Consider the following 20,560-nt stretch of genomic DNA (forward strand, 5'->3'; position numbering starts at 1 on the left):
TTTCTGTTAACTTCTATAAAATAATAAGGAAAAAGTTGCTGTCCAAAAGTGAATATCATCACTACTCTTTTTGAAAGTTCATGATAAAGACAACTCGTATGAAAAATGTTTTACAACATAATGTATTTAATTAATTAGGCACCCCTTTTACAATAAATGTCTTACAAAATAATGGATTGGTCCAATTCTATTGGAAAGGAAAGAAAAAGTAAACTAAATTTATTAGGGTAGGACCCACTTCTACCTCTAATTAATTTCTTACTGTTGAAAGATCTGAGAAATTTGTGATTCTGTTGCAATAATCATAATATTTATTAAAGGCGAAAAAAGCACAGCTCCATATATCAACAGGTTTTACGCCCAAAACCATTAATTAAATGAAAGATAGAGGCAAATTCATGTAAGCAACTTCAACACAAATGACTCCCCAGCACCTATTGCCAGAAGATGCCAAAGTTGATGATGAGCACCTAGTTTTCAACGCCCCAGAACCTTAAACATGCCCTTCTTGTTTTCCCACCTCAACCAACCTTCTATTCTCACACTGTCTCTGCCTGCCAAAAAAATGTCATCTTCCTCTCATGAAATTATCCTCACTAGTTCTCCTGATGGCCCCATTATCGCCTACGATGCCTCCTCAGGTGCCATTCTAGCCAGCTTTATTGGCAGCCGATCACCTCGTCAAGGGCTTGTCCTTGTTGGGAAAACTTTCATTGCTGCCTCTCATATCTCCCCCGCCACAGCCTCTGGTTCCATCCACCTCTATAATTGGTGGTCTTCAACTGCCTTCCACCACCTTCCTCTCCCCGAACCTGTTGCTCCTATCACTGCCACTTCCGATGGTTTGTATCTCTTTGCTGGTGGCCTTTCAGGCAGTATCCATGCCCTGTCACTCCCCTCAGGGAACCTACTCAAATCACTTCCCGCTCATGAAAAACCTGTCTCTTGCCTCAAAATCAGTAATGATGGATCACTCTTGATTTCGGGTGGCGATGATGGTGCTCTTGTTGTTGTCCCAATCTTTCTACTTGTAGAGGCCTCAACAAATGAGAATGGAGGCAATATCATACTGCATCGATTTCCAGCACATGCTGATTCAGTTACTGACATTACTCTTGGAGTGGGGCTCTGCAACTCCACAATAATCTCTTGCTCATTGGATTGTACATGTAAGTTCTGGAATCTTTCACGTGGGACACATCTTAGGACAGTGGCATTCCCATGCATAATTTTTGGAGTTGCACTAGACCCAACAGAGTCTGAGTTTCATGCAGCAGGGTTAGATGGTTCTGTTTACAAGGGAACATTGTTGGTTGGAAGTAAAAAACTTGTTAGCCATGGGGGGGAACTGGTGAAATGGACCCAAAAACATGATGGGGCAGTCATATCTTTAGGGATAACAAATGAGGGGCGGAATTTGGTATCTGCAGCAGAAGATGGAAGTGTATGGATTCGGGTAATCACGACGGGAGAGATCATTATGGCTCTTAAAAATGAGATGGGGAGCATTAGTGATATGGTGGTGAGCATAGGGAGGATTAGTTATGGCAAGGGGCATGGTGTTGGAGGGACTTCTGCAACTGATGAATCAGGGAATCGAAGTCTTTCTGGTAGAGAGTTGAGTTTTCCCATAAAGCAGACACTAGAAATGGAAGAGATATTGACTTTGGTGGCAAAGGACAGGAGCAGAGCCATTGACATGCTTGAATCTGCCATCGATATGTACGAGAAGCTCTTGGAACTCATTCTCAAAGAAGCCAAGGCAGGCACCGGCACAGGTGGTGAGTAAGAGAAAGATGTCATGTAAACTTTAAGTAGCTAAGTTTGTTATCCAAACAAATAAGAAAGCAGCACAACTGATTTGATGGTTCTTTTTAATCTCATTTAAAAGCACAAACAAACAAAGAAATAAGCCAAATTCATTGACTTCACTTAAATTATAACCTAATACAATACAGATTGGTGTCTTTTAAAAAGACCCATTACCTTGAACAATTCACTATATTAATAAGAATGATTCTGCTTTTTTTTTTTTTTTTTTTGCCCCTACACTTTATGACATATTGGTTTGGTACTTATACATACAAAGTGGAAACGACGGACGTTTAAGGCTGTATAATAAATTTTATGCCATCTTGCATGTAATTGACCAGACGATCGATAACAATTAACACAGAGAGTTCAAGACGCAGTGAAATCCTCGAGAATTTGAGAAAGCCTACTCCTATACTTGCAACAAAAAAATTAATAATAATAATAATAATAATAATAAAACAGAGAGCGTTGTATTTAAATTGGCCCAAAATATGCTTGAAATTACCACTCCATACTAATTGGTAACATAGATTAAAAATCAGGGTCAAATTCACATTCCCATTGTATTGAGAAGCGAAGGGCCTAAAATCAAATTGGGAAGCTCAGAAAAATGGAGAATAACTTCAATTTCAAACGCAGTAACGACAGAAACTTTTGAAGTAGATGGACAAAGGACAAAATGAATATTAAGGAGTGAGATGAGATGAAATAGTTTTAAATAAAAGTTAAAAAAATTATTATTAAGATATTATTTTTTAATATTATTATTATTTTGAAATTTAAAAAAGTTAAATTGTTTATTATATTTTGTATGAAAATTTGAAAAAATTATAATGATGAGATGAAATGAAACCGTTTCTGTATCCAAACGCAGCCTAAATTTCAACCAATAACTATTTGATTCCAAACCAATAATAATAATCTTACGATCTTTTTGAGCAGAAGGTATTGGCACCGCCATTGTGGCGAGCAAATTCGAAAAGGAGAGGTAATCTTTTATTAACATGATGGCAGAGAGTCATTTTCCACGACAACGGTTGGGGGCATGGCAACATCAATGGTGATAACAGCTCAATATCTTCGTCCGGTAAGGACCAACACGTCGTTTATTGCAAGATCTCACAAACCCCAAAATGTAAGTGGAAAATCAGAAATATCTAATTACAGAGGGAAGTGACAGTTCAAATAACAAACGTGTAGTTGGAATTACAAACAGAGTTCAAACTTTAAACTACTTACTAGGCTCTGAAGGAGGACAATATCTAACAATTCTATTAGCACACCCTGCCCAAACCAGGTGCAGTCAAAACACAGAGACATCCAAGTTATGGAACTTAGCAGCAAGGGATTAGAGTTGTCTCCTCCGTTTTGAGATTGTACCATTATGCTGATAATGAATGGGATTCTGAGCACGCGAGTGGCATATATCAGGAACAAAAACGGTACCCTCCAATGCATTCTGATAGTTTTTCGGCCAGTATAGCCCTGAGGCAGTAGGTGGAGAAGGGACCTGTGGCACAGCCCATGAGGCCTCTGGCACCTGACCCAAGCACTCATCATCATCCAGTTCTTCCTCAAAAGCTCTTAAAATTGGGGAATCGGATTCCCCAAGCTTGCCACTATCAGCCTGGTGCAATTAATCATCAATCAAAAAAGGCTAAAATGTTGACCATGACTGATGTATGCACAGGTGAAACAACAAGATCATGCAAGACCAAATCTATGACAAAGTTTCAAACTGCATACCAATTTGCATATATCCGTATACAACCAGGAGCTAGCAAAATCAACTAGCATTGATACTTCTAAAGAGAAGTGAGGCAGACTCGTGAAATTCCACAAACACACCTCAGACTTAATATTGAACATAGAGGATCACAGATACTAACACGATACATGATAGCTGTTCCAAGTTAAACATGTCTTCCAATTCAAACATGTCATTGACTTTAGAAGACATGTCTATTATTTTAGGTAAACAATTTCCTCATCAATAATAAAAAAAATTAGGGGAAAAAATTTGTTGCAGACGGATTACAATAGGAGAGGATAAGAAAGATATACTACCATAATAAGTGCATATTTTACAATAAATTATATACTCATTAATATGAAACTTCTCTAATTTAAGAGCAAGTTCTCGAAGATCCACATCCTTCCTAGTTATAGAGAATAATTAATGTTGAAATTTCCATCAGCAATTCATGTAACCCACTCTGATCAGCTAATGCAAAGTGCAAATCTTAAAAACTTAAGACAGAACTACATCACTAAAGGTGGTTTGAATGTTTAATCGAAAATCAATTTCATGACAAGAGAGATTCACCACACTACTGCAATCCATATATAACATTCAAACCGACGCCTCGGACTATAATCCATTGTCTTACAAATTACAAGCAATGTCCACATGCCTGTCAACCAGTCTGATATAGAAATCATCGATGGCCATCCTAGTAGAAATAAATTCACACTCCCAAAGCAACAAGCTAATGTGCAAAGGAAACACTTGCTAATACATGGCCTCCAAATTCTGGCAGCACCTCCACAAGTCTAGTTCAATTTTTCAACTAGGGCTCACGGGGCTCCTAGGACTTAGTTTACTAGTCAAAGGTCAAGTTCAGATTCTATTGGGAAAAGTTAAGATTGGACGGCTCCTAGGAAAAGCGGTGGCGCTACTACCAATGGCTCTGTTGACTGTGCTATCGACACAAAGAGTCGCCGGCGTATGGCGACTGTGCTGGGAGAACTCCGACATCAAGATCTATCTGTCCCGTGAGCCCTAAGTGCATGGTGTCGCATCCCAAACACCCAACGGCCAAGTTGGCAGCGTCGTCGACACAAGAAAAGTCAACGGCGTCCGGTGACTCTTTTGGGAGTACTCCGGTGTCGAGATCTTCTTTGGTGACAGGAGCTATCTCTCATCGGGCGTTTCATGGAGGTAAATCACAGATCTGGGAGTTCAAATCTGCAGCAATCTCTCTCCTCGCTGGGAGTTCAGATTTGCAGTGCTCTCTCTCTCTCTCTCTCTCTCTCTCTCTCTCTCCTTGTCGAGGCAACAAAGAGGAATGGAGCTTGGGAGCCTTTGCATTTGAAACCAAAGGTTTGATTGAGATGGGTTAGATTGTGCACTTTTGGATGGAAAAAAAGGCTTTGAGCTTTCACCAGAAACATGCGGGTCCTCAATAAATATTGTCGAGAAGAGCAAAAGGGTTTGGAGGTCTGTAGTTATGGGTCGTAATGGTATAGGGTGGGTTGTGGCTACGGTGGAAGCAATGTTACAGGCGGAGAGAAACTTGGAATTCACAAAACACTTGCACGAAGTAATAGAGCCTTTGTGGCTCAACGAGGCTCCAATGTACATGGTAGATACCTGACTATTACTAAATATGGTGAAGGAGGCAGGCAGAGTGATCTAGTCATTCCGGAAGGGTATGAAGAGCTAGGTTGGGAGAAATTTTCTGTCAAGTTACGTAGAGCTGCTGCTATGTTTTTATCCATACCTGATGATGGGTCATGGCATGAAAGCCAAGAGAAGACATCCGATCATCAGAACATTAATTTGGAGGTGAAACAAATAGACCCAAGCACAATGGTGGTGGCGAGACGATCATATGCGGCAACTCTGAAGAAGGGTTAGGCTTTGGCTACTCAATTTGATTCCAGGGGCAAGAAGGGGAACTGTGAAAGTGGCCTGGAGACTATGCAAACCATGCAAGGTCAGAACCAGTAGAAGGAGTCTGACTATGGCAATATGGCTGAAAGAGAGATGCTTAGTACATTAAAGGAGATGAAAAACCAACTTGTCGAATTGGAGGAAATGGTTGCTTTTTTATCTATGAAAATAGACTCGCTTTCAGCTGGAGGTAACAAGGTCGTAAGGCCCAATGAGAGAGAATTCAAGATAGGCTCGAATTCATTAAAATCAGATAAAAGAAAACAGAAAGTCGGGTTCGGCCCAGTCCCTATAACCAGATCTAGAGGAGTGTGGAGGGTCAAAAGTAAAACAAGGTCATTCGAAGTGGGTTCTAGTATCGGCGTAGAGACAGCCGAAATGGAATGCCCTCTGCCACTTGTCAGCGTTCTCCCTGAAGAAACAATGGCACCCCTCACCGGAGCTAAGTGTAATGCCGAGGCTTGAGGGAGATGTAGGGTTTGCTGAAGTGGCACATAATGGATCGTCGGGGGGTGACACATCTCCAGTTCTCGCCGAAGAAATGAAAACACCCACGTTGGAGGTGGAAATTTGTGGGTTTGCTGCCAACCTAAAACCTCCAATGGTGACCATGGCCTCACCACTCATAACAAAGAGAACCAATTTGTCGGTATCTCTTTTCGGGCATCTTGTGACAGTAACAAAGGTGTTGTTGAGGAGGTATGACATTTGAATGCAAGGGATGGTGTGGAGGAAATTTTGGGCTTGTCGTTGGTGCCTTGCGAGGAGGAATGTTTAGGGCCTGGTGTACAGTTGGGAGCTGAGTCTGGGGAAGATGATGTCCCCTTGATATCTCTTCCTCCGTTAGCTGGTTCATCATTGGATTGGGTTCTGCAAAAGGTTAACAAAATACAGCAGTGTGTGGGGATTTACATGTGGAGGATTTGACAACCAATTCACAGCACTACTCATTGCTAATGAGGCGGGTCACTTACTTGAAACGAAATCAAGATTTAAAAAGAGCAGGGAGTTAAAGCGTCTTATTTGGACAATCAATTACGACACTAAGGGAGGTAGTTCAAGTCGAGGGAAGACTAGAGGGAGGGCATGAAGCCTTCCTCCGTCCTTGTAGGAAGGGGTGTAGTCTTAGTTTCGGGTATAGTATGTAGAATGTAGCTTCTAAGAGAGTTTTGGGTGGTGTCTTAGTTTTGTGGAAACAAGGGGTTGGGTAGTTACAGTCGCTTTGTTGTGGGAAGGAGCGTTTTGTCCCAATCGGGCTTGGTGGATATTGGATGGACTTACTGATCATTAGGGGTACTCTATTATGGGCTAGGTGTTCTCTCTTGTATACACCTAGTGTTAGTGTTCTTGGTTATGCCTATTGATATTAATAAATTTTTACTTATAAAAAAAAAAAAAATACATGGCCTTCAATCTAATGTGTAACAGATAGCTACAAGCATACCCATACCTTAGATGATCCATTGTCTAAGTAGCCATAGTTCTGATTGTATTCAGGAAGTCCAAGATATTCATCTATAGGCCATTGGGGGATGATTCCAGCAAAGGAGCCCCCAGTATACAACACCTTTGATGATGCAAAGTCCCCAACTCCACCAACAGGGTTGGGTAATACTTCATTGTATTGCCCAGCCAAGGGCAACGAGTCCCTTCTAGAAAAAGAGCGAGCTTCAGATTCTGGGACTTTTTCTCTAGAGACAGACTTCCCTGAGGAAGAGGAAGCAACGGGTTCAGTAGGTTCAAGACCAACTTTTACCCCAGTTAGCAAAAAACCTCTGGTGCGCAGATACATAAGCATTCGCTGTATGTATGGCAACATCACATTTTCTGCAGAGTAAAGCTCGATCCTCTAGACAAAAGAAGTAGCCAACTGTCTCCTGTAATGGGTTTCACATATCAGCAAAAGTTTATCAAAATAGTAGTAGATTTTTTTAAAAGACAAAGAAACAAGAAAAAGATATTACAAGGAGGTGGCAACTTTCTCGATTATCTTTTAGTAACATATGTGTGCATATTCATTGAGGAAGCATACATATAAAAAAGGATATTGTCAAAGGCCAAAACTCAACATTTATTATAAGTAATATAAATATCATTAAAAACTGCAAACAGCGGAATCCATGTGCACAAGATGTATACAAGATAGGCAACTATCTAAAAACGACACAAGAAAATCATGGGGATTAAGCCCATTCAAGTCAATAGAAGCTGTCTAAAGGAAAAGAATTAAACATGTGCTCTTGTTTCATAAAGACTTCTCAAAAGGTGAATTCAGAATGTATAAGTACTAAATAATCTTGAAAAATATTCTATGAAGTAAACTTTAACAAAATTTGATGAAACACAAAAACAAATTGGCGTGAAACAAGAAAATAAAAGTAGAATGTGTGTGACCATCACAATTTTGAAAACCAAATAGCTTAAACATTCATTTTTTTTCTTAAAAAAATTATGGATAAATTAAAATTTCACTCCTTATTATGATACTTTATTCCAAGATCCCTCTTTATAAGTAAGATACCTTCCCGATATTCAAGAAATTACACTTCCTTTCTGTTTGGATTAAGTTGAAACATTTTGAGGACACTTGAAATTATGCTACATTAACATCTATTTTGCACTTTAGTTGCAAGCTATCCCTTCTCCTTTTCCGCACCACAATAATCTTGTTGCATCCTTGTGGATTGTACATATTGGTAAAACCACACTCAAACTCTTCTACTTCTAACGTCCATACTCCATATAAACAAATAAATGATGATGTCATATCACTAGATCAGTTCACCAAAATGCATCAAAATAATCCAAACTGTAAGATGCAGTGCAGCTTTTCAAAGTCAAGGAGGTAAAACAAAGTTAAGCTTAGCCACATATATACAGCCAAAAGTAAAAGATTCCGCATGGGCTCTCACTCAGCTGTGTGGGGTCAATTGCGATGAGAATGAAATTCATAGCCCCTTCTGACATATTCTAAATAGTCGAGTAATTTTATCTATAAAATCTGGATTTTTGCAAGTTGCATATTCCTCTTGGGTTTTAAATATCTTCACTGTGCACACTTGCTAAAGAGATGACTGCAGAAGGTAAAGTCAAGTAACACACTGGACAATTATTACCTGGCATTTAATCTCTCTTCTGTACGTCGAGGTATAATGGTCTAGCCCCACAGACTAGCCAATCCACAAAAGTACAGCTATTTTTAACATCTGCAATAGAAATTTCTGACAGAAGAATGGCATGAATCTCATCCACCTTCCTTTATCTATGTTGCTAAATGGAAAGAAAGTTCTATAGAATTGAATCCTCTTTAATCCCCAACTATTAGAGTATCTTTCTAAATCATTAAATCACAAAAGACGCCCATTCCAAGTGATCCCATCTGCCATACCCAACATCTTCCCTCATACAGCTGATTAGACCTCATGATCAAAGCACTCCACCTTTCTTGACCCAATCCAAGAAGTTCCACCCTGCTTGTATTTATGCCATCCGAATTCTACCCTCTTCACAGAAATCACCTCATATAAAACCTGCATCCCTTCTCTTTATATAGATAGCCTTCCACTAAAAAGGTGGTTGTATCTTCTTTACAAGATCAACTTTTTTTTTTGTTCACTTCTAACTTCCTAGTTCTTACGTTCCACCTCATTTGCTATAACCAAAACTTTCTCTAACACTTAGAACTCATTGCCTACCTTCTCGAATGCTCATACTACAATTTGCATGCCTGACATGCACAGGCATGTTCAACCCCATATGCCATAAATTTCTCCAAGCCAATATAGCATGCAAACCCTCTTTTCAGTGGGTTTACACATTCACTATCGTTTGAGAGGAATTCCATCACCGAGAAACGTCAGATTCTGATTTCCTTTTCTATTCGTTTCCATTCTAGCGCTACTTGATTTATTTGAGGCAAACTCTCCATCGCCTGTGACGTGAACCCCAACACACATTATAAAACATACAATGAAGACATCAATTTAACTTCCATGTCTGCAAGCAACACAGGCTGAAGACATGAAGTTCAGAAACAGACCAAATCAGTCTTTTCGCAGCAACCAACCGCAGTGAAAAAAAATACCAAAATCTAAAACCACACACGGAGAGAGAGAGAGAGAGAGAGAGAGATGAGAATTAAACATGAAGCGCTCCAGAATGACTCAGAAACCAGGCTCAGATATTCTCAAGTGTTAATCTACAGATGTAGGTAAAAGTATACCTGGCAGATATCACACTTGGGCATCTGAGAGGATGAGCTCGAGAGAGGGACTCTCTGGTGCATGCTAGCGAGCTTGTTGGCCGTGTGAATCTTCTCGTCGCAGGCCCAACACAGTGCCGCCTCGTCCGCGCAGCACAGCACCGCCGCCTCCGCTGCCTCGCACACGTTGCACTGTATCTTCATCCCTACCCCCTATCCAACTCTCCAGCTAAAATCCTGTTCCTGGGAAAGGAATTCAGGATAACTGAGGGCGATGGAGGAATCGAAATCCTAGAAATTGGGATTGGGAAATCGTAATATCGTATAAGTGGAGGGAGGGTTTAAGAGGGGGGACCGACCTGAGCGACGACCGTCGATAATTTTTTTTTTTTTTAGAGGTTGCGTTGGGACTCTGTACACGTGGCGCGCTCTGGATCGTGTCGTGGCCTGGGAGACCGACCTAGCTGTCTCTTGGCTGTAAGACTTTACTCTCCCTCTTTCACACATTTCGTACAACACGCATTATTCCACTCGCTAGTTAGAGGACATAAATGATAAAACTGGTTCCAAAACGACCCGAACCGGCCCGTTTTCTATTGCAACTCCCCCCATAAGGCCATAACTGTTCTTAACTTCATTTTTTCATATCCACAACCGTTGCCTTCAGAGCAACCGAACCGAGCAAGAACTTTTCGAGCCAAATCTTCGATCCTAAATCTCGAGTCTCACGCACTCATGCTTAATGCGTATTATCTCCGCCCTCTCTTCGATCCGAAAGAATGAAAGGAGAAAAAGGAAAAGTCTCAAAAAGATTCAAGCTCCCTTCTATTTTCGTGCGCAATAGATCTTAGCGAGTGAGTTTCAAGGTAAAACTGCTCAAAGATTTCTTCTCAGTATTCTGGATCCATTTCATTCTGTTGATCCTTTTTTCTGACCTTAGAGGAAATTCTTGAGCTTCTATTCCACCACACTCTGAGAATCCCGCAGCTTCCTCAGAGTTTCCCGCCTTTTTCTTCTTGATGTTTTTGGGTATTTATCAGAGCTTGAAGTTGGAGATTAGTTGGGAATCATATTATCCTCTTTTTGCTGGTATTTTTCTTCGACTTCATGTATCTCTTGGTTTCGACTTTGCAAATTGCAGGAGTTTTTGTGAGCGTTTGATCGACAAGCAATGATTATTCATGATTTTAGGTATGGCTCTAATTACAAGCATAAAATGCCCTAATTAACTCTGTTTGGTTTCCGAGAAAATGCAGCATAAGAAAATAATTTGAGCTTCTGAAGAATAGATTATTTACCGTTTAGGACCTGAGAACTGATAAATTCCTGATTAAACAAAATGCAGCTCTACGACTTAGTTTAGCTGAGTCGATAATTCAAGGTTTGAAGGTGATTTGTGTTAAGTATTATGTATATTCCTGCATATTATAGCACCAGATATATTGATCTGAAATGACAATGGATTCTTCTCTGAGAAAGCAGGTGGTATTACTTTTCGTACGAAGTTTAGTGCGGGAAAATAGAGTGATGATAAGTTATTCAATTAAATTTCTGTACGACTAGAGCTGCATTAATAGTTCAAATTCTATGTTATCAGAACTCATCTTCGTTGAAGTTCTTTCCTAGCCCACCTCCATAGATCCTGTAATCTACATGGAGCATGATTTAAGATTTCTGGTTTTTCTGGAGGATCTTTTTTAATCCAAATCCATTTTCATCCCGATTGCTGGAGCTATTTCTGACTTTGAGAAGGTACATCTGAACGTTGTCATTTTGAGCATCTTTAAGAAAAATTGCAATGACATGCTTTTTGACCAAAAACTGGTCCTTTATCAATCAAATTTCAATTGTTATGGTTTGAATTTCACGCCCAATGCTTTGCATCAATTTGACAAAAAACTTTCGTGCATTAATTCAATTTAAGTGTGCGGCTGGCTAGCAGCAAAGATTAAGCTCCGTTTGGATAGTGAAAATGTTTCATCTCATTTCATCTTATCATTACAATTTTTCCAAAATCTTACACAAAATATTATAAATAATTCAACTTTTTCGAATCTCAAAACAATAATAATATTAAAAAATAATATTCTAACAATATTTTATTAGGCTTTCAACTTTAATCTCAACTCATCTCTTTTCAACTCACTATTCAAACGCTAACTAAGGATTTCAAAACCGCTGATGCATGTACTTCTACTGTGAATACTTCAGTAGATTTTTTTTTTTTTTTATAATTTTCTGCAATCCAGAAGGGCTGTTTTATGCTGTTTCCTAGTTTTCAATCAAAGTCAGAGATTACATAAGTTTGCCTCTATTGGGATAAATCTTTTGCTTTGCTTTGCTCGTCATTGCTTATTTTGCGGAGCTTGTCGCACCCTTTTAAGGGACTTGAAAGGAAATTGATTCTTAGTTTTGAAAAATTCTGAATGGGAGGCCTAAACTTTATTTGAATATCTCTTCCCAGTTGTATGGTGATTAACAGTTCCTATGAGCCCAATATATGCCATGAAGTCAAAGATTATTACCAACAGCTGAAATGAGATGCAATGCGTGTTGGCGAGAGCTGGAAGGGCGAGCCATTTCCACCACATGTGGTCACCTTCTGTGTATCCAAGCTTAAAGAAAATTTTCCTTTTGGCTTCTCTTCTTTTTAGTTCAGTAAACTGTAAACTGCATCAGTTGGTGCTTTTGCATAAATTTTCCTTTACAGCAAAAAAGGCACGGATGATGCTAGCAAGATCCTCAGTAACGATGGAGCATGTCCCATTTGTGACCAAGTGCTCTCTAAGAGGTAATAGGTTTTTGACGTGGTTTGAATATTTATTTTCTTGAAATAGTCAATTGCCTACATGTCCTGGAGTGCACACGTAGAATCAAACATAAGAAAATGTGATTCTAGATTTATTTTCCCTTTCTCACCTTTTTGAGGAATTCTATGGAAACCTAGACAAGATGCCGCAATATCATTATACCTGCAATATCATTAAGAGTGTCTTCCGCTCATTGTTCTTTTTGTTCTTTCATTCCGACTTAAATACAACAATCTACAATCTCATTTCCTCTTGTTCTGATTTTCAACTTGTCAGTCTTATGAAACCTGTGGATATCAATCCAAACGATGAATGGATAAATGTAAGCAAGCATATATTTGAAGTGCTATCTATGTTCAGCTAATTCCATACCTTTTAGTTCTTTATTCAAAGAATTCCACCCATGCTCCCTACTATTGCCCTTCTTTTCTTACCACGTGCTTTTTATTGCTAATGTTTGCAACATATTCTGTTGTAGATGGCCATGGCTGGAATATCTCCACAGATATGTATCCTCTGATCAAATTCCCCCGTGAATTAGACAGGGTAGTAACATAAATGTCAAAACATTTTGCATGTCACTCTTGCTCTGCATCACATTAAATTAAATGAGCGGTATGTCTAGTAAATGTTGTTAGGGACTTTCCCAAAAAAGAAATAGATGTTGTAAGATGTTGGCTATGCATCTTTCCTTGAACAAACTCAGTGATGAAGAGTGCATACAGAAGTGTGATGTTCTACATCGGGCAAAAGGAATTGGAAATGCAGTTCAAGATGAACAGAATAGTTGCTCAATGCCGGCAGAAATGTGAAGCAATGCAAGAAAAGTTCACAGAAAAACTGGAGCAGGTGCATACTGCATACCAAAAAATGGCCAAGAGGTGCCAAATGATGGAGCAAGAGATTGAGAGCTTGTCAAAGGATAAGCAGGAGCTCCAGGAAAAGTTCTCAGAGAAATCCAGGTCAGCCTCTGTTATTGTCATATCTTTCGCCACTGGCCCACTGATACCAACTACTGATACTTATAGGGGTTGTTTGGGAATATAAATGGTTTCATCTCATCTCATATCTTCTTAAAATTTCTCATCTCATATCTTCTTAAAATTTCTCAAACATCACTCAAACACAAATGCTTTTCAATGTCAAATTTTTAACTTTTTCATTTAATCATTACAACTTTTTCAAACTCCAAAACAAAACACAAAAAACGATTCAATTTTTTAAAATTTCAAAACAAAAATAATATTAAAAAATAATATTAAAAAATAATATTATAACAATATTTTAACTTTATAATATTTTTATTCAATTTTTTTATCTCATTTTCTAAAATCTAATAAAACATCTTAATTCAAATAATTTCACTATTATTCACAAACCATTTTATTACTATTCACATATTCCTCATCTCATCTCATTCTCCAATCATCCCGAAATTTAAATGTTTTAGTTCTTGGGCCTTGATACAATATGCTATTTCAATACCAGGCAGAAGAGAAAGCTAGATGAAATGTATGATCAATTGAGAAGTGAGTATGAGTCAACGAAACGATCGGCCATCCAGCCTGCTGGCAACTTTTATCCAAGAAATGAACCTGATTTGTTCGCTAGCCCTGCTAACATATTGGATAACAGAGACGCCGTCAGAAAAGGTAATCTTTTTTTTTTTTTTTTTCTCTGGTTTTTTTTTTTAATGTTTTTAACATTTGCAGGAGACAGTTTGAGGCATCTATTGTCACCCGAAAAACAAGTTTTCATTTGCCAAGCTTGCTTGTAATAGTTAGAATGTCTTGCCTTCCAATGCCATCATGAGATAGCTTTGTAGTTGGTAACCCATTTTTGCGGTCTCGTTTGTTTTTGCAATTCATCTTATCTTATCTCATCTAATTCTTATAATTTTCTCAAATTCTTACACAAAATAAAATAAACAATTCAATTTTTTCAAATCTCAAAACAAAACTAATATTAAAAATATATATTTTAATAATATTTTATTTAATTTTTAATTTTAATCTCAATTCATCTCATCTGCGAAAATAAAACATAAATCTCTCCAAAAACTAGTTGACTTATTTCTAGCAGGTTGGCCGCTTTTCACTCCTGACACTCCAGGGCCTAGAGAGGATGTGTGGCCAGCGAGGCAGAATAGCTCAAACTCTGGCCCCTTTGATATCTCTGTTGGCTCACCAGCAAAACAACCAGCCATCCCAACTGATGCCGGTAACAGAAGGGTTAGTTCTCAAGCTGTTTTTGGAGCTGGAGCAAGTAACCCCTCAACGACTTTGAGGAACTTGATACTCTCCCCAATTAAGAGGCCTCAGCTCTCTCGTAACCGCCCTCACATGTTTACGTAAGTCCCTAACTTAATTCTGCCAAGTTCCGCTCTGCTACCTATTACTGGAATGTCATGAATTCTTTGTCTTTCAGGTTTTAGGCCTGAAGTTGAGGGTTTTCCATTTGACAGATTTGGGGATGTTTGATACATTGTCCTCACTTCAACCCAAAAAGGAAAAAACGCAAAAGGTTGATGTAAATCTCTCAAGGACCATGAACCAGAAGTCCTGTTGAAGTTCTGATCAGCCGAGCTTACTTTTTTTGGGCGAATCAGCTGCCAACTAAAGAATTACAAAGACAGAGTAGAAATACATGGAAATATTATTGTAATTACCCATTGTTGGATGGTAGGAATCTGAAAGTTTACTGAGCCATCTTCTTACCAAGCCCTGCAAAGAGATAATATAAGATCACGTGTGTAAATAACTGATAATTACAATTTGCTTAAACTTCAAATATTTGGGAGAGTCTGCGCGCCAAAGGGCAATGAGCCAATCTTGAGAACTCTACATTGCTGGGTTCCACTCGAGTTTTTAGCTCCCAAAATTTCAAGCTCGTGGTTGTCAAAATCTTTGATCTCGATATTGAAAGTCACATCCAAAGACACAAGTTTCTTCAACAGCATAAATATATTCAAAGTATGTATTCGATTATTTCCCATATAGCCCAATCAGTAACAGGTGGCTCATGAACACACACAATTAAAAACTGAATGGGGGAAACAACAAAAAGAAGAAGAAGAAGAAGCAATGCTGTAAACACGGCCTTGAAATTTCTTGGAATTTCCATTGTGAATGTGGAAACTTAACACCAGTAAACGCTATACATTTGCAGAAGAGAAACGCAAAAGAGATCAGCCGAACCAAAGAAATTAGTTTTTCCCAAACGCCCCCATGTTTAAGGGGGCACCTGAAAAATATGAGAAGGCATCTGATTGAAGCAGCTTTCAATCTCAAGAGAGACAAGTACAACCTGCCCACAGTTGTCAAACGTATGAGCTTAAACCAGGTTCCTCCCAGCAATGCAGGATGATTCTGGTCAAGCCAATATACTCGCAGTACAACTTTCTAGGAAGGTAAACCTCAACCGCAACCTCAACCTACATATTGAGCTTTTCCATATAGAATCAATAGTTTCCTCGAACAAGTGCTGTCTCCAACTCATTTTTACAAAATTCCGGTCTTGCATATGCAACTCATGTCTAGAAACTTACACTTCTTTGTGAAAAATATATGCAGCCTCAACTTTATGTGCATATACTCTGTGCTAATAAATGGTCAGGCAAAAATATTTTTAGAATTGGGGCCTTGGGAGATACTTCAATAGTATCCCCATTTTGGATAGGATAGCAAACATGAGAACCATCAATGTATATCACACCCTTGTTACAAAACCATGCGACCTCAATGTACTGATCAGATTTTATTAATCCGTGCATCAAGCTAGAGCCTGCCCCAGGAGAAATGGGTTCTCTTACCATGTACTGGAGATCCCGAGATAAAATTGGCATTTGAAATCCACCAGCAGAGAGCATCGCAGCCGTTGAACCGGCAGCTGTTGAAACTCTGAGACCACTTGACCGACAGTTCACTAAAGGGGAAAATGGCTGGTCATCTCTTTTAATTCTGCAGATAAATTTCTTTTTTCATTACTTTGTGATAATAATAAAAAGGGCGGCGATTGTTAAAAGATCACACAAATATTTGAAAACATAACTTTTTATACATACATACATACATACATACATACATATTATGTATGTATGGCCACATACTTGAATGAGAACCGAGAAAGTGCTGCTGGACATGGATGTGCAATTAAGATATCATTAAGAGCATATGTTGACAGCAGTTTTGAGTTTACATATGTTGATATCCTTGCTAAGTCCGAAGGAGCCTTACGACCCTCGAGGACGTTGTCTAGTACCTGAAAGAAAATACTCATTTCCATATCACAAAGCCAACGATTTGGCTGTTATAAAATATATATTATGCTTTCTGCTGAAAATAATGCAACTAATACTCATTTACTATTCATTCAGGGTTCTTTTAAGTCTTTTAATGTTTATCTTTGCTCAGCAATCTGGTTTGAATGCCAGATATAGCCTCTCTGCGGATGCCTTTAACATCATACAAACTTAGATTTGGTGAGATACTTAAAATGCTAACCTCCTTCAAAGCAGGCAGTATGTAGTGGGTGCTTATGTTTATAACAGATCAACATCGATTCTCATTGTTATTTTTCAAAATGAAAGGTTGAACATAACAGAAGCACTAAAAATCCATATTGATGCTTCATTTGTCCCTTATATCACTTCAAAGCACTCTAAAATGGAGGAGTTGAAATGCTACTTATTTTTAAGTGGCGGGCTAGTCTTACCTGTTGAAAGTTGTTGACAGTTGCTGCACAAAGATGGCCAGTGCTCCTATTGGCATCAAACTCATTACTGAACTGTTCCACCTATACCAAAGAACATATAGTACATCAACTTCCACAATAAGGATGTCCTTGCCCCAAAAAATAAAAGTTTGGAATGCCATTGTTCCAGAATGGACAGAGAGACAGCACAAGCAAATAAGTTGATAGGATGGCCAAATTCTACAGGTTACCCAGAAACAAACTTTTTTTTTTATAAGTAACAAGAAACAAACTAACCTCTTCAATTCGTGTGGGGTCGGAATTCACTCCGAGAATTGGAACAGAATCATCCATGAAATGGCTGGCCTGCAAAAGAGTGCCATCGCCACCAACTGTAATAACAAGGTCCACATTACGGATAGGCTGTGATAGATTGTTACGTAATATGGGTTCCCAATCAACTGGCTTCTGCTGCAGAATATCCTGACAGAATTTTATGGCATCCATGTGGGCCTTACGCCTATTCTCTGAGTAATGTAACATCTGCAATGTCTTCAAAAGAAACTAAACCATGAAGATGAAGAAATTTGACAAAAAACACTGGTGATAACAAAAGAACCTATGTAGAGGTTAGAGAAATACTTCACAAAGTTAACTGTAACATAATCTCCAAACCCTTGACAGTAGTGAAAAGTTCACAAAAGATAAAAAATTCCTCTGATCATTTAGCAAAAGAAAATTTAAAACCTTGAAAAATGGAAAAACAAGCGATAAAAATTATAAGAATGAATACACTTTCCAACCACAAAATACCACCTATTTTCAGTTTACACCCTCAACTACCGATATTTTACAATCTGCACCATCAGTTAAAATCTGAGCATTGAGATAAATGGAAATTTTGTCATATGGCAAAATCTTAATGGTTACATTTAAATGGAGGGCTTAAAATAAAATCTATTGATACTTTAGGGTGTAGATAGACTGGGACTTTTAGTAGTTTATGGTGCATAAGTGACAAATCTGTGATAGTTTGTGGGTGAAAGTGTAATTCCCCTAAAAAGAAAGTTAATTTTTTTCCTAGGGAATGCTATAGTATGTAACAAAATGATTTTAAAGAACGTTCGATGGGGAGGTTGATTACATATTTGATATATTAAAAGACCTAAAGTAAAGTGAATGTAAGGGCACAGTTGTGAGATTATTCTTAATTTTCCAAAACCTATATGCTGTATTTTCCTGTGTTTGGGGCCGCTGAAAATGATGCTCAAAGGATAACCTTTGCATGGTCAACAAAAATTATATCCAAAAAATTGGAAAACGTTCCAGGCATTACTAAAGCATAAACCATAAGCCATCTCACAGACCAGGTATATGCCCCCTCCCCAAACCCCTCTCCACTTCTTTGCTGCCGCTACTCCCCTCACCACCTCCCACTCCTCCATCCATCCACCACCTCCCTCTGCCCTTCCTCACTCCACAACATCACCACCACATTCCTCCAACTGGCCGACTCCTACCACCATAATAAGAAGACATATTAGACTTTGTCATGACCCAAGGAAGCATTAGCCACATTTGTGTTCTACTCCAAAAAAGATTCGAAGTTACAATTGAATCACTTATAAAGTCCAGTTCGCACTCATGTATCCACCCAGTATGTCAATAACAATCTCTCCTACTCAGATACCTGCAGTGACTCGTGCTGTGGTATGGTGTCTCAACATCGCATGACATTATTATATTTTATTGGCACCAGGTGTCCGGGACAAAGTCACATCACATTAAATTATTATGTCAGCTCTAAAATCATTTTTCACGGCCGTAGGTAGCATTAGCCATATCTAAGTCAAATTTACAATTGAAGCTTCGACATCATTTGTGAAACCCAATTCTACCTAGTAAACCACCAATTTAGGACTTAGCACCAACAACTTTATCATAAACCTCCCGATCAACTAGCATGAAACTTGATCAAATATATCAGAGTCTGTCATATTTCTTGCAAGCCTCAAATTGAAAAAAAATCGTTTCTTCCCGCGTCTGATTTTCTGATTTTCATCTTCGTAATTATTGTTTCCAACAGATTCTTCTCTGAAATAAAGACGCAAATACATATAGCGCTGAAGTAAAATACCAACTTCCACAATACATCAAACAACTCGAATGCTAGGCAAATACCAAACCAATACCAGCGAAAACTAACGGAGAATTAGAGAAATTAAATAAGTCACATAAGTGATCAATTTCAAAACAAAAAAAAAAAAATGGAAAAGGAAAGGAAAAGAAAAGAACCCGTATGAGGAACTGCTTCATAAATGAGGGTCCACGCACAGACTCATGTTCTGGCGACCATTTGATCAAGACGAAGCAAAGAATATAAACGGAATTACCTGGGGGTTGGTGGCCCGAGAATGACTGTTTGATTGGCGCATTGAGTAAAGGTCGAACGGCTTCAACAGCAACAAGAGTCTCCTCCTCGCCATTTCTCTGTTTCTCTATGTAGAGTCTAGAGTGTTACGGAGCGGTGAGGACTCGGTTGATTAAGAAATAAGAAGGCCATAACAGTCCCTAATTGATACGGCCTTCTGTTTTTTTTTTTTTTTGAAACGAGTACAGGAAAAGTGGCCTAAAATTCTTTTAAAATAAAAAATTGTATGAATAATTTTATATTTTAAAATTGAAATATAAGTTAAAATATAAATTTTAAAATTTGAATTTTATAAATATATATAGAATATAAATGATATAAAATCATTCAAATAACACTGATATTTTTTAAAATCATTCTAACTAACTTTAAAAGCATTTTAAGTACATATTTACTAAATAATAAATATATTTTAAATATAATTTTTTAATAAAATTCTATAAATAAAAATTTATTATAAAAAACTATATTTCCCATCACAAAATCAGAATTCCAAACAAATATTTCATCCCTCCATTGGGAAAGGATACACTCTCTCCCCTTTGTCTGAATTCCTCTAGTTTTTATCTATTTTAATCAAAGATAAATGTTTCAGCCTACCTTTTAGGTATCCAATTCCAATAAAATAAATTCGCGACGTTTCTTTTACAATTTCTTTCAATTCATTTTATTTAATTTTATCTAATTATTATAATTTTTTAAAATTTTTACATAAAATAAAATAAAATTTTAATTTTTTTAAATTCTAAAATAAAAATAATATTAAAAAAATATATTTTAATAATATTTTATTCAACTTTTTAACTTTAATATCAATTCATTTCATTTTATCTACAAAAATAAACTAGAGCTGTTGGCTAATGTGATTAGAAAGTAACTCAAAAAAGTTGTAATTTACAAAGCTGTTATTTGACCCTTTCTACTTATAATAATTC

At 37.9% G+C, this 20,560-nt stretch overlaps 4 protein-coding genes across 10 annotated transcripts; 2 read left to right on the forward strand and 2 right to left on the reverse strand.

Moving 5' to 3' along the window:
- Positions 1–225: 225 nt before the first annotated feature.
- Positions 226–1,871, forward strand: LOC121236221 (protein ROOT INITIATION DEFECTIVE 3-like). The gene has a single exon (XM_041132761.1). It carries the CDS (start codon positions 500–502, stop codon positions 1,787–1,789), a length of 1,290 nt encoding a protein of 429 aa, XP_040988695.1. The 5' UTR covers positions 226–499; the 3' UTR covers positions 1,790–1,871.
- A 1,021-nt stretch (positions 1,872–2,892) lies between these two features.
- LOC121234887 (B-box zinc finger protein 22-like) lies at positions 2,893–10,066 on the reverse strand. Its single transcript, XM_041131025.1, is given in 4 exon segments — positions 2,893–3,442; positions 6,942–7,262; positions 7,264–7,368; positions 9,714–10,066. Coding segments are annotated over 4 exon segments (888 nt in total). The 5' UTR covers positions 9,897–10,066; the 3' UTR covers positions 2,893–3,163.
- Positions 10,067–10,742: 676 nt separating this feature from the next.
- Positions 10,743–15,004, forward strand: LOC121235921 (E3 ubiquitin-protein ligase CCNB1IP1 homolog). Of its 6 annotated transcripts, XM_041132355.1 has the most exons (10): positions 10,838–10,883; positions 11,290–11,444; positions 12,157–12,298; positions 12,411–12,483; positions 12,779–12,824; positions 12,981–13,011; positions 13,209–13,464; positions 13,991–14,154; positions 14,585–14,852; positions 14,930–15,004. In XM_041132355.1, exons 3-10 carry the CDS (start codon positions 12,229–12,231, stop codon positions 14,934–14,936), a joined length of 915 nt encoding a protein of 304 aa, XP_040988289.1. In that variant the 5' UTR covers positions 10,838–10,883; positions 11,290–11,444; positions 12,157–12,228; the 3' UTR covers positions 14,937–15,004. The 6 variants fall into 6 exon arrangements, with proteins under 6 accessions (XP_040988291.1, XP_040988289.1, XP_040988292.1 ...); XM_041132357.1 differs by lacking the exon at positions 11,290–11,444 and having other exon boundaries at positions 10,743–10,883; XM_041132360.1 differs by lacking the exon at positions 10,838–10,883 and having other exon boundaries at positions 10,958–11,444; positions 14,615–14,852.
- Positions 15,005–15,602: 598 nt separating this feature from the next.
- Positions 15,603–19,753, reverse strand: LOC121235919 (NADH kinase). 2 transcript variants are annotated; one of them, XM_041132354.1, is made up of 5 exons: positions 19,588–19,753; positions 17,492–17,737; positions 17,216–17,296; positions 16,611–16,762; positions 15,603–16,461 (listed from the first exon to the last, which is right to left on the reverse strand). In XM_041132354.1, the coding sequence occupies exons 1-5, from the start codon at positions 19,678–19,680 to the stop codon at positions 16,083–16,085; spliced, it is 951 nt and encodes a 316-aa protein (XP_040988288.1). In that variant the 5' UTR covers positions 19,681–19,753; the 3' UTR covers positions 15,603–16,082. The 2 variants fall into 2 exon arrangements, with proteins under 2 accessions (XP_040988288.1, XP_040988287.1); XM_041132353.1 differs by having other exon boundaries at positions 17,492–17,746; positions 19,588–19,752.
- Between the last annotated feature and the right edge of the window lie 807 nt (positions 19,754–20,560).

Source organism: Juglans microcarpa x Juglans regia, chromosome 6D, assembly GCF_004785595.1.
Source record: "Juglans microcarpa x Juglans regia isolate MS1-56 chromosome 6D, Jm3101_v1.0, whole genome shotgun sequence".
Lineage (NCBI taxonomy): Eukaryota > Viridiplantae > Streptophyta > Magnoliopsida > Fagales > Juglandaceae > Juglans > Juglans microcarpa x Juglans regia.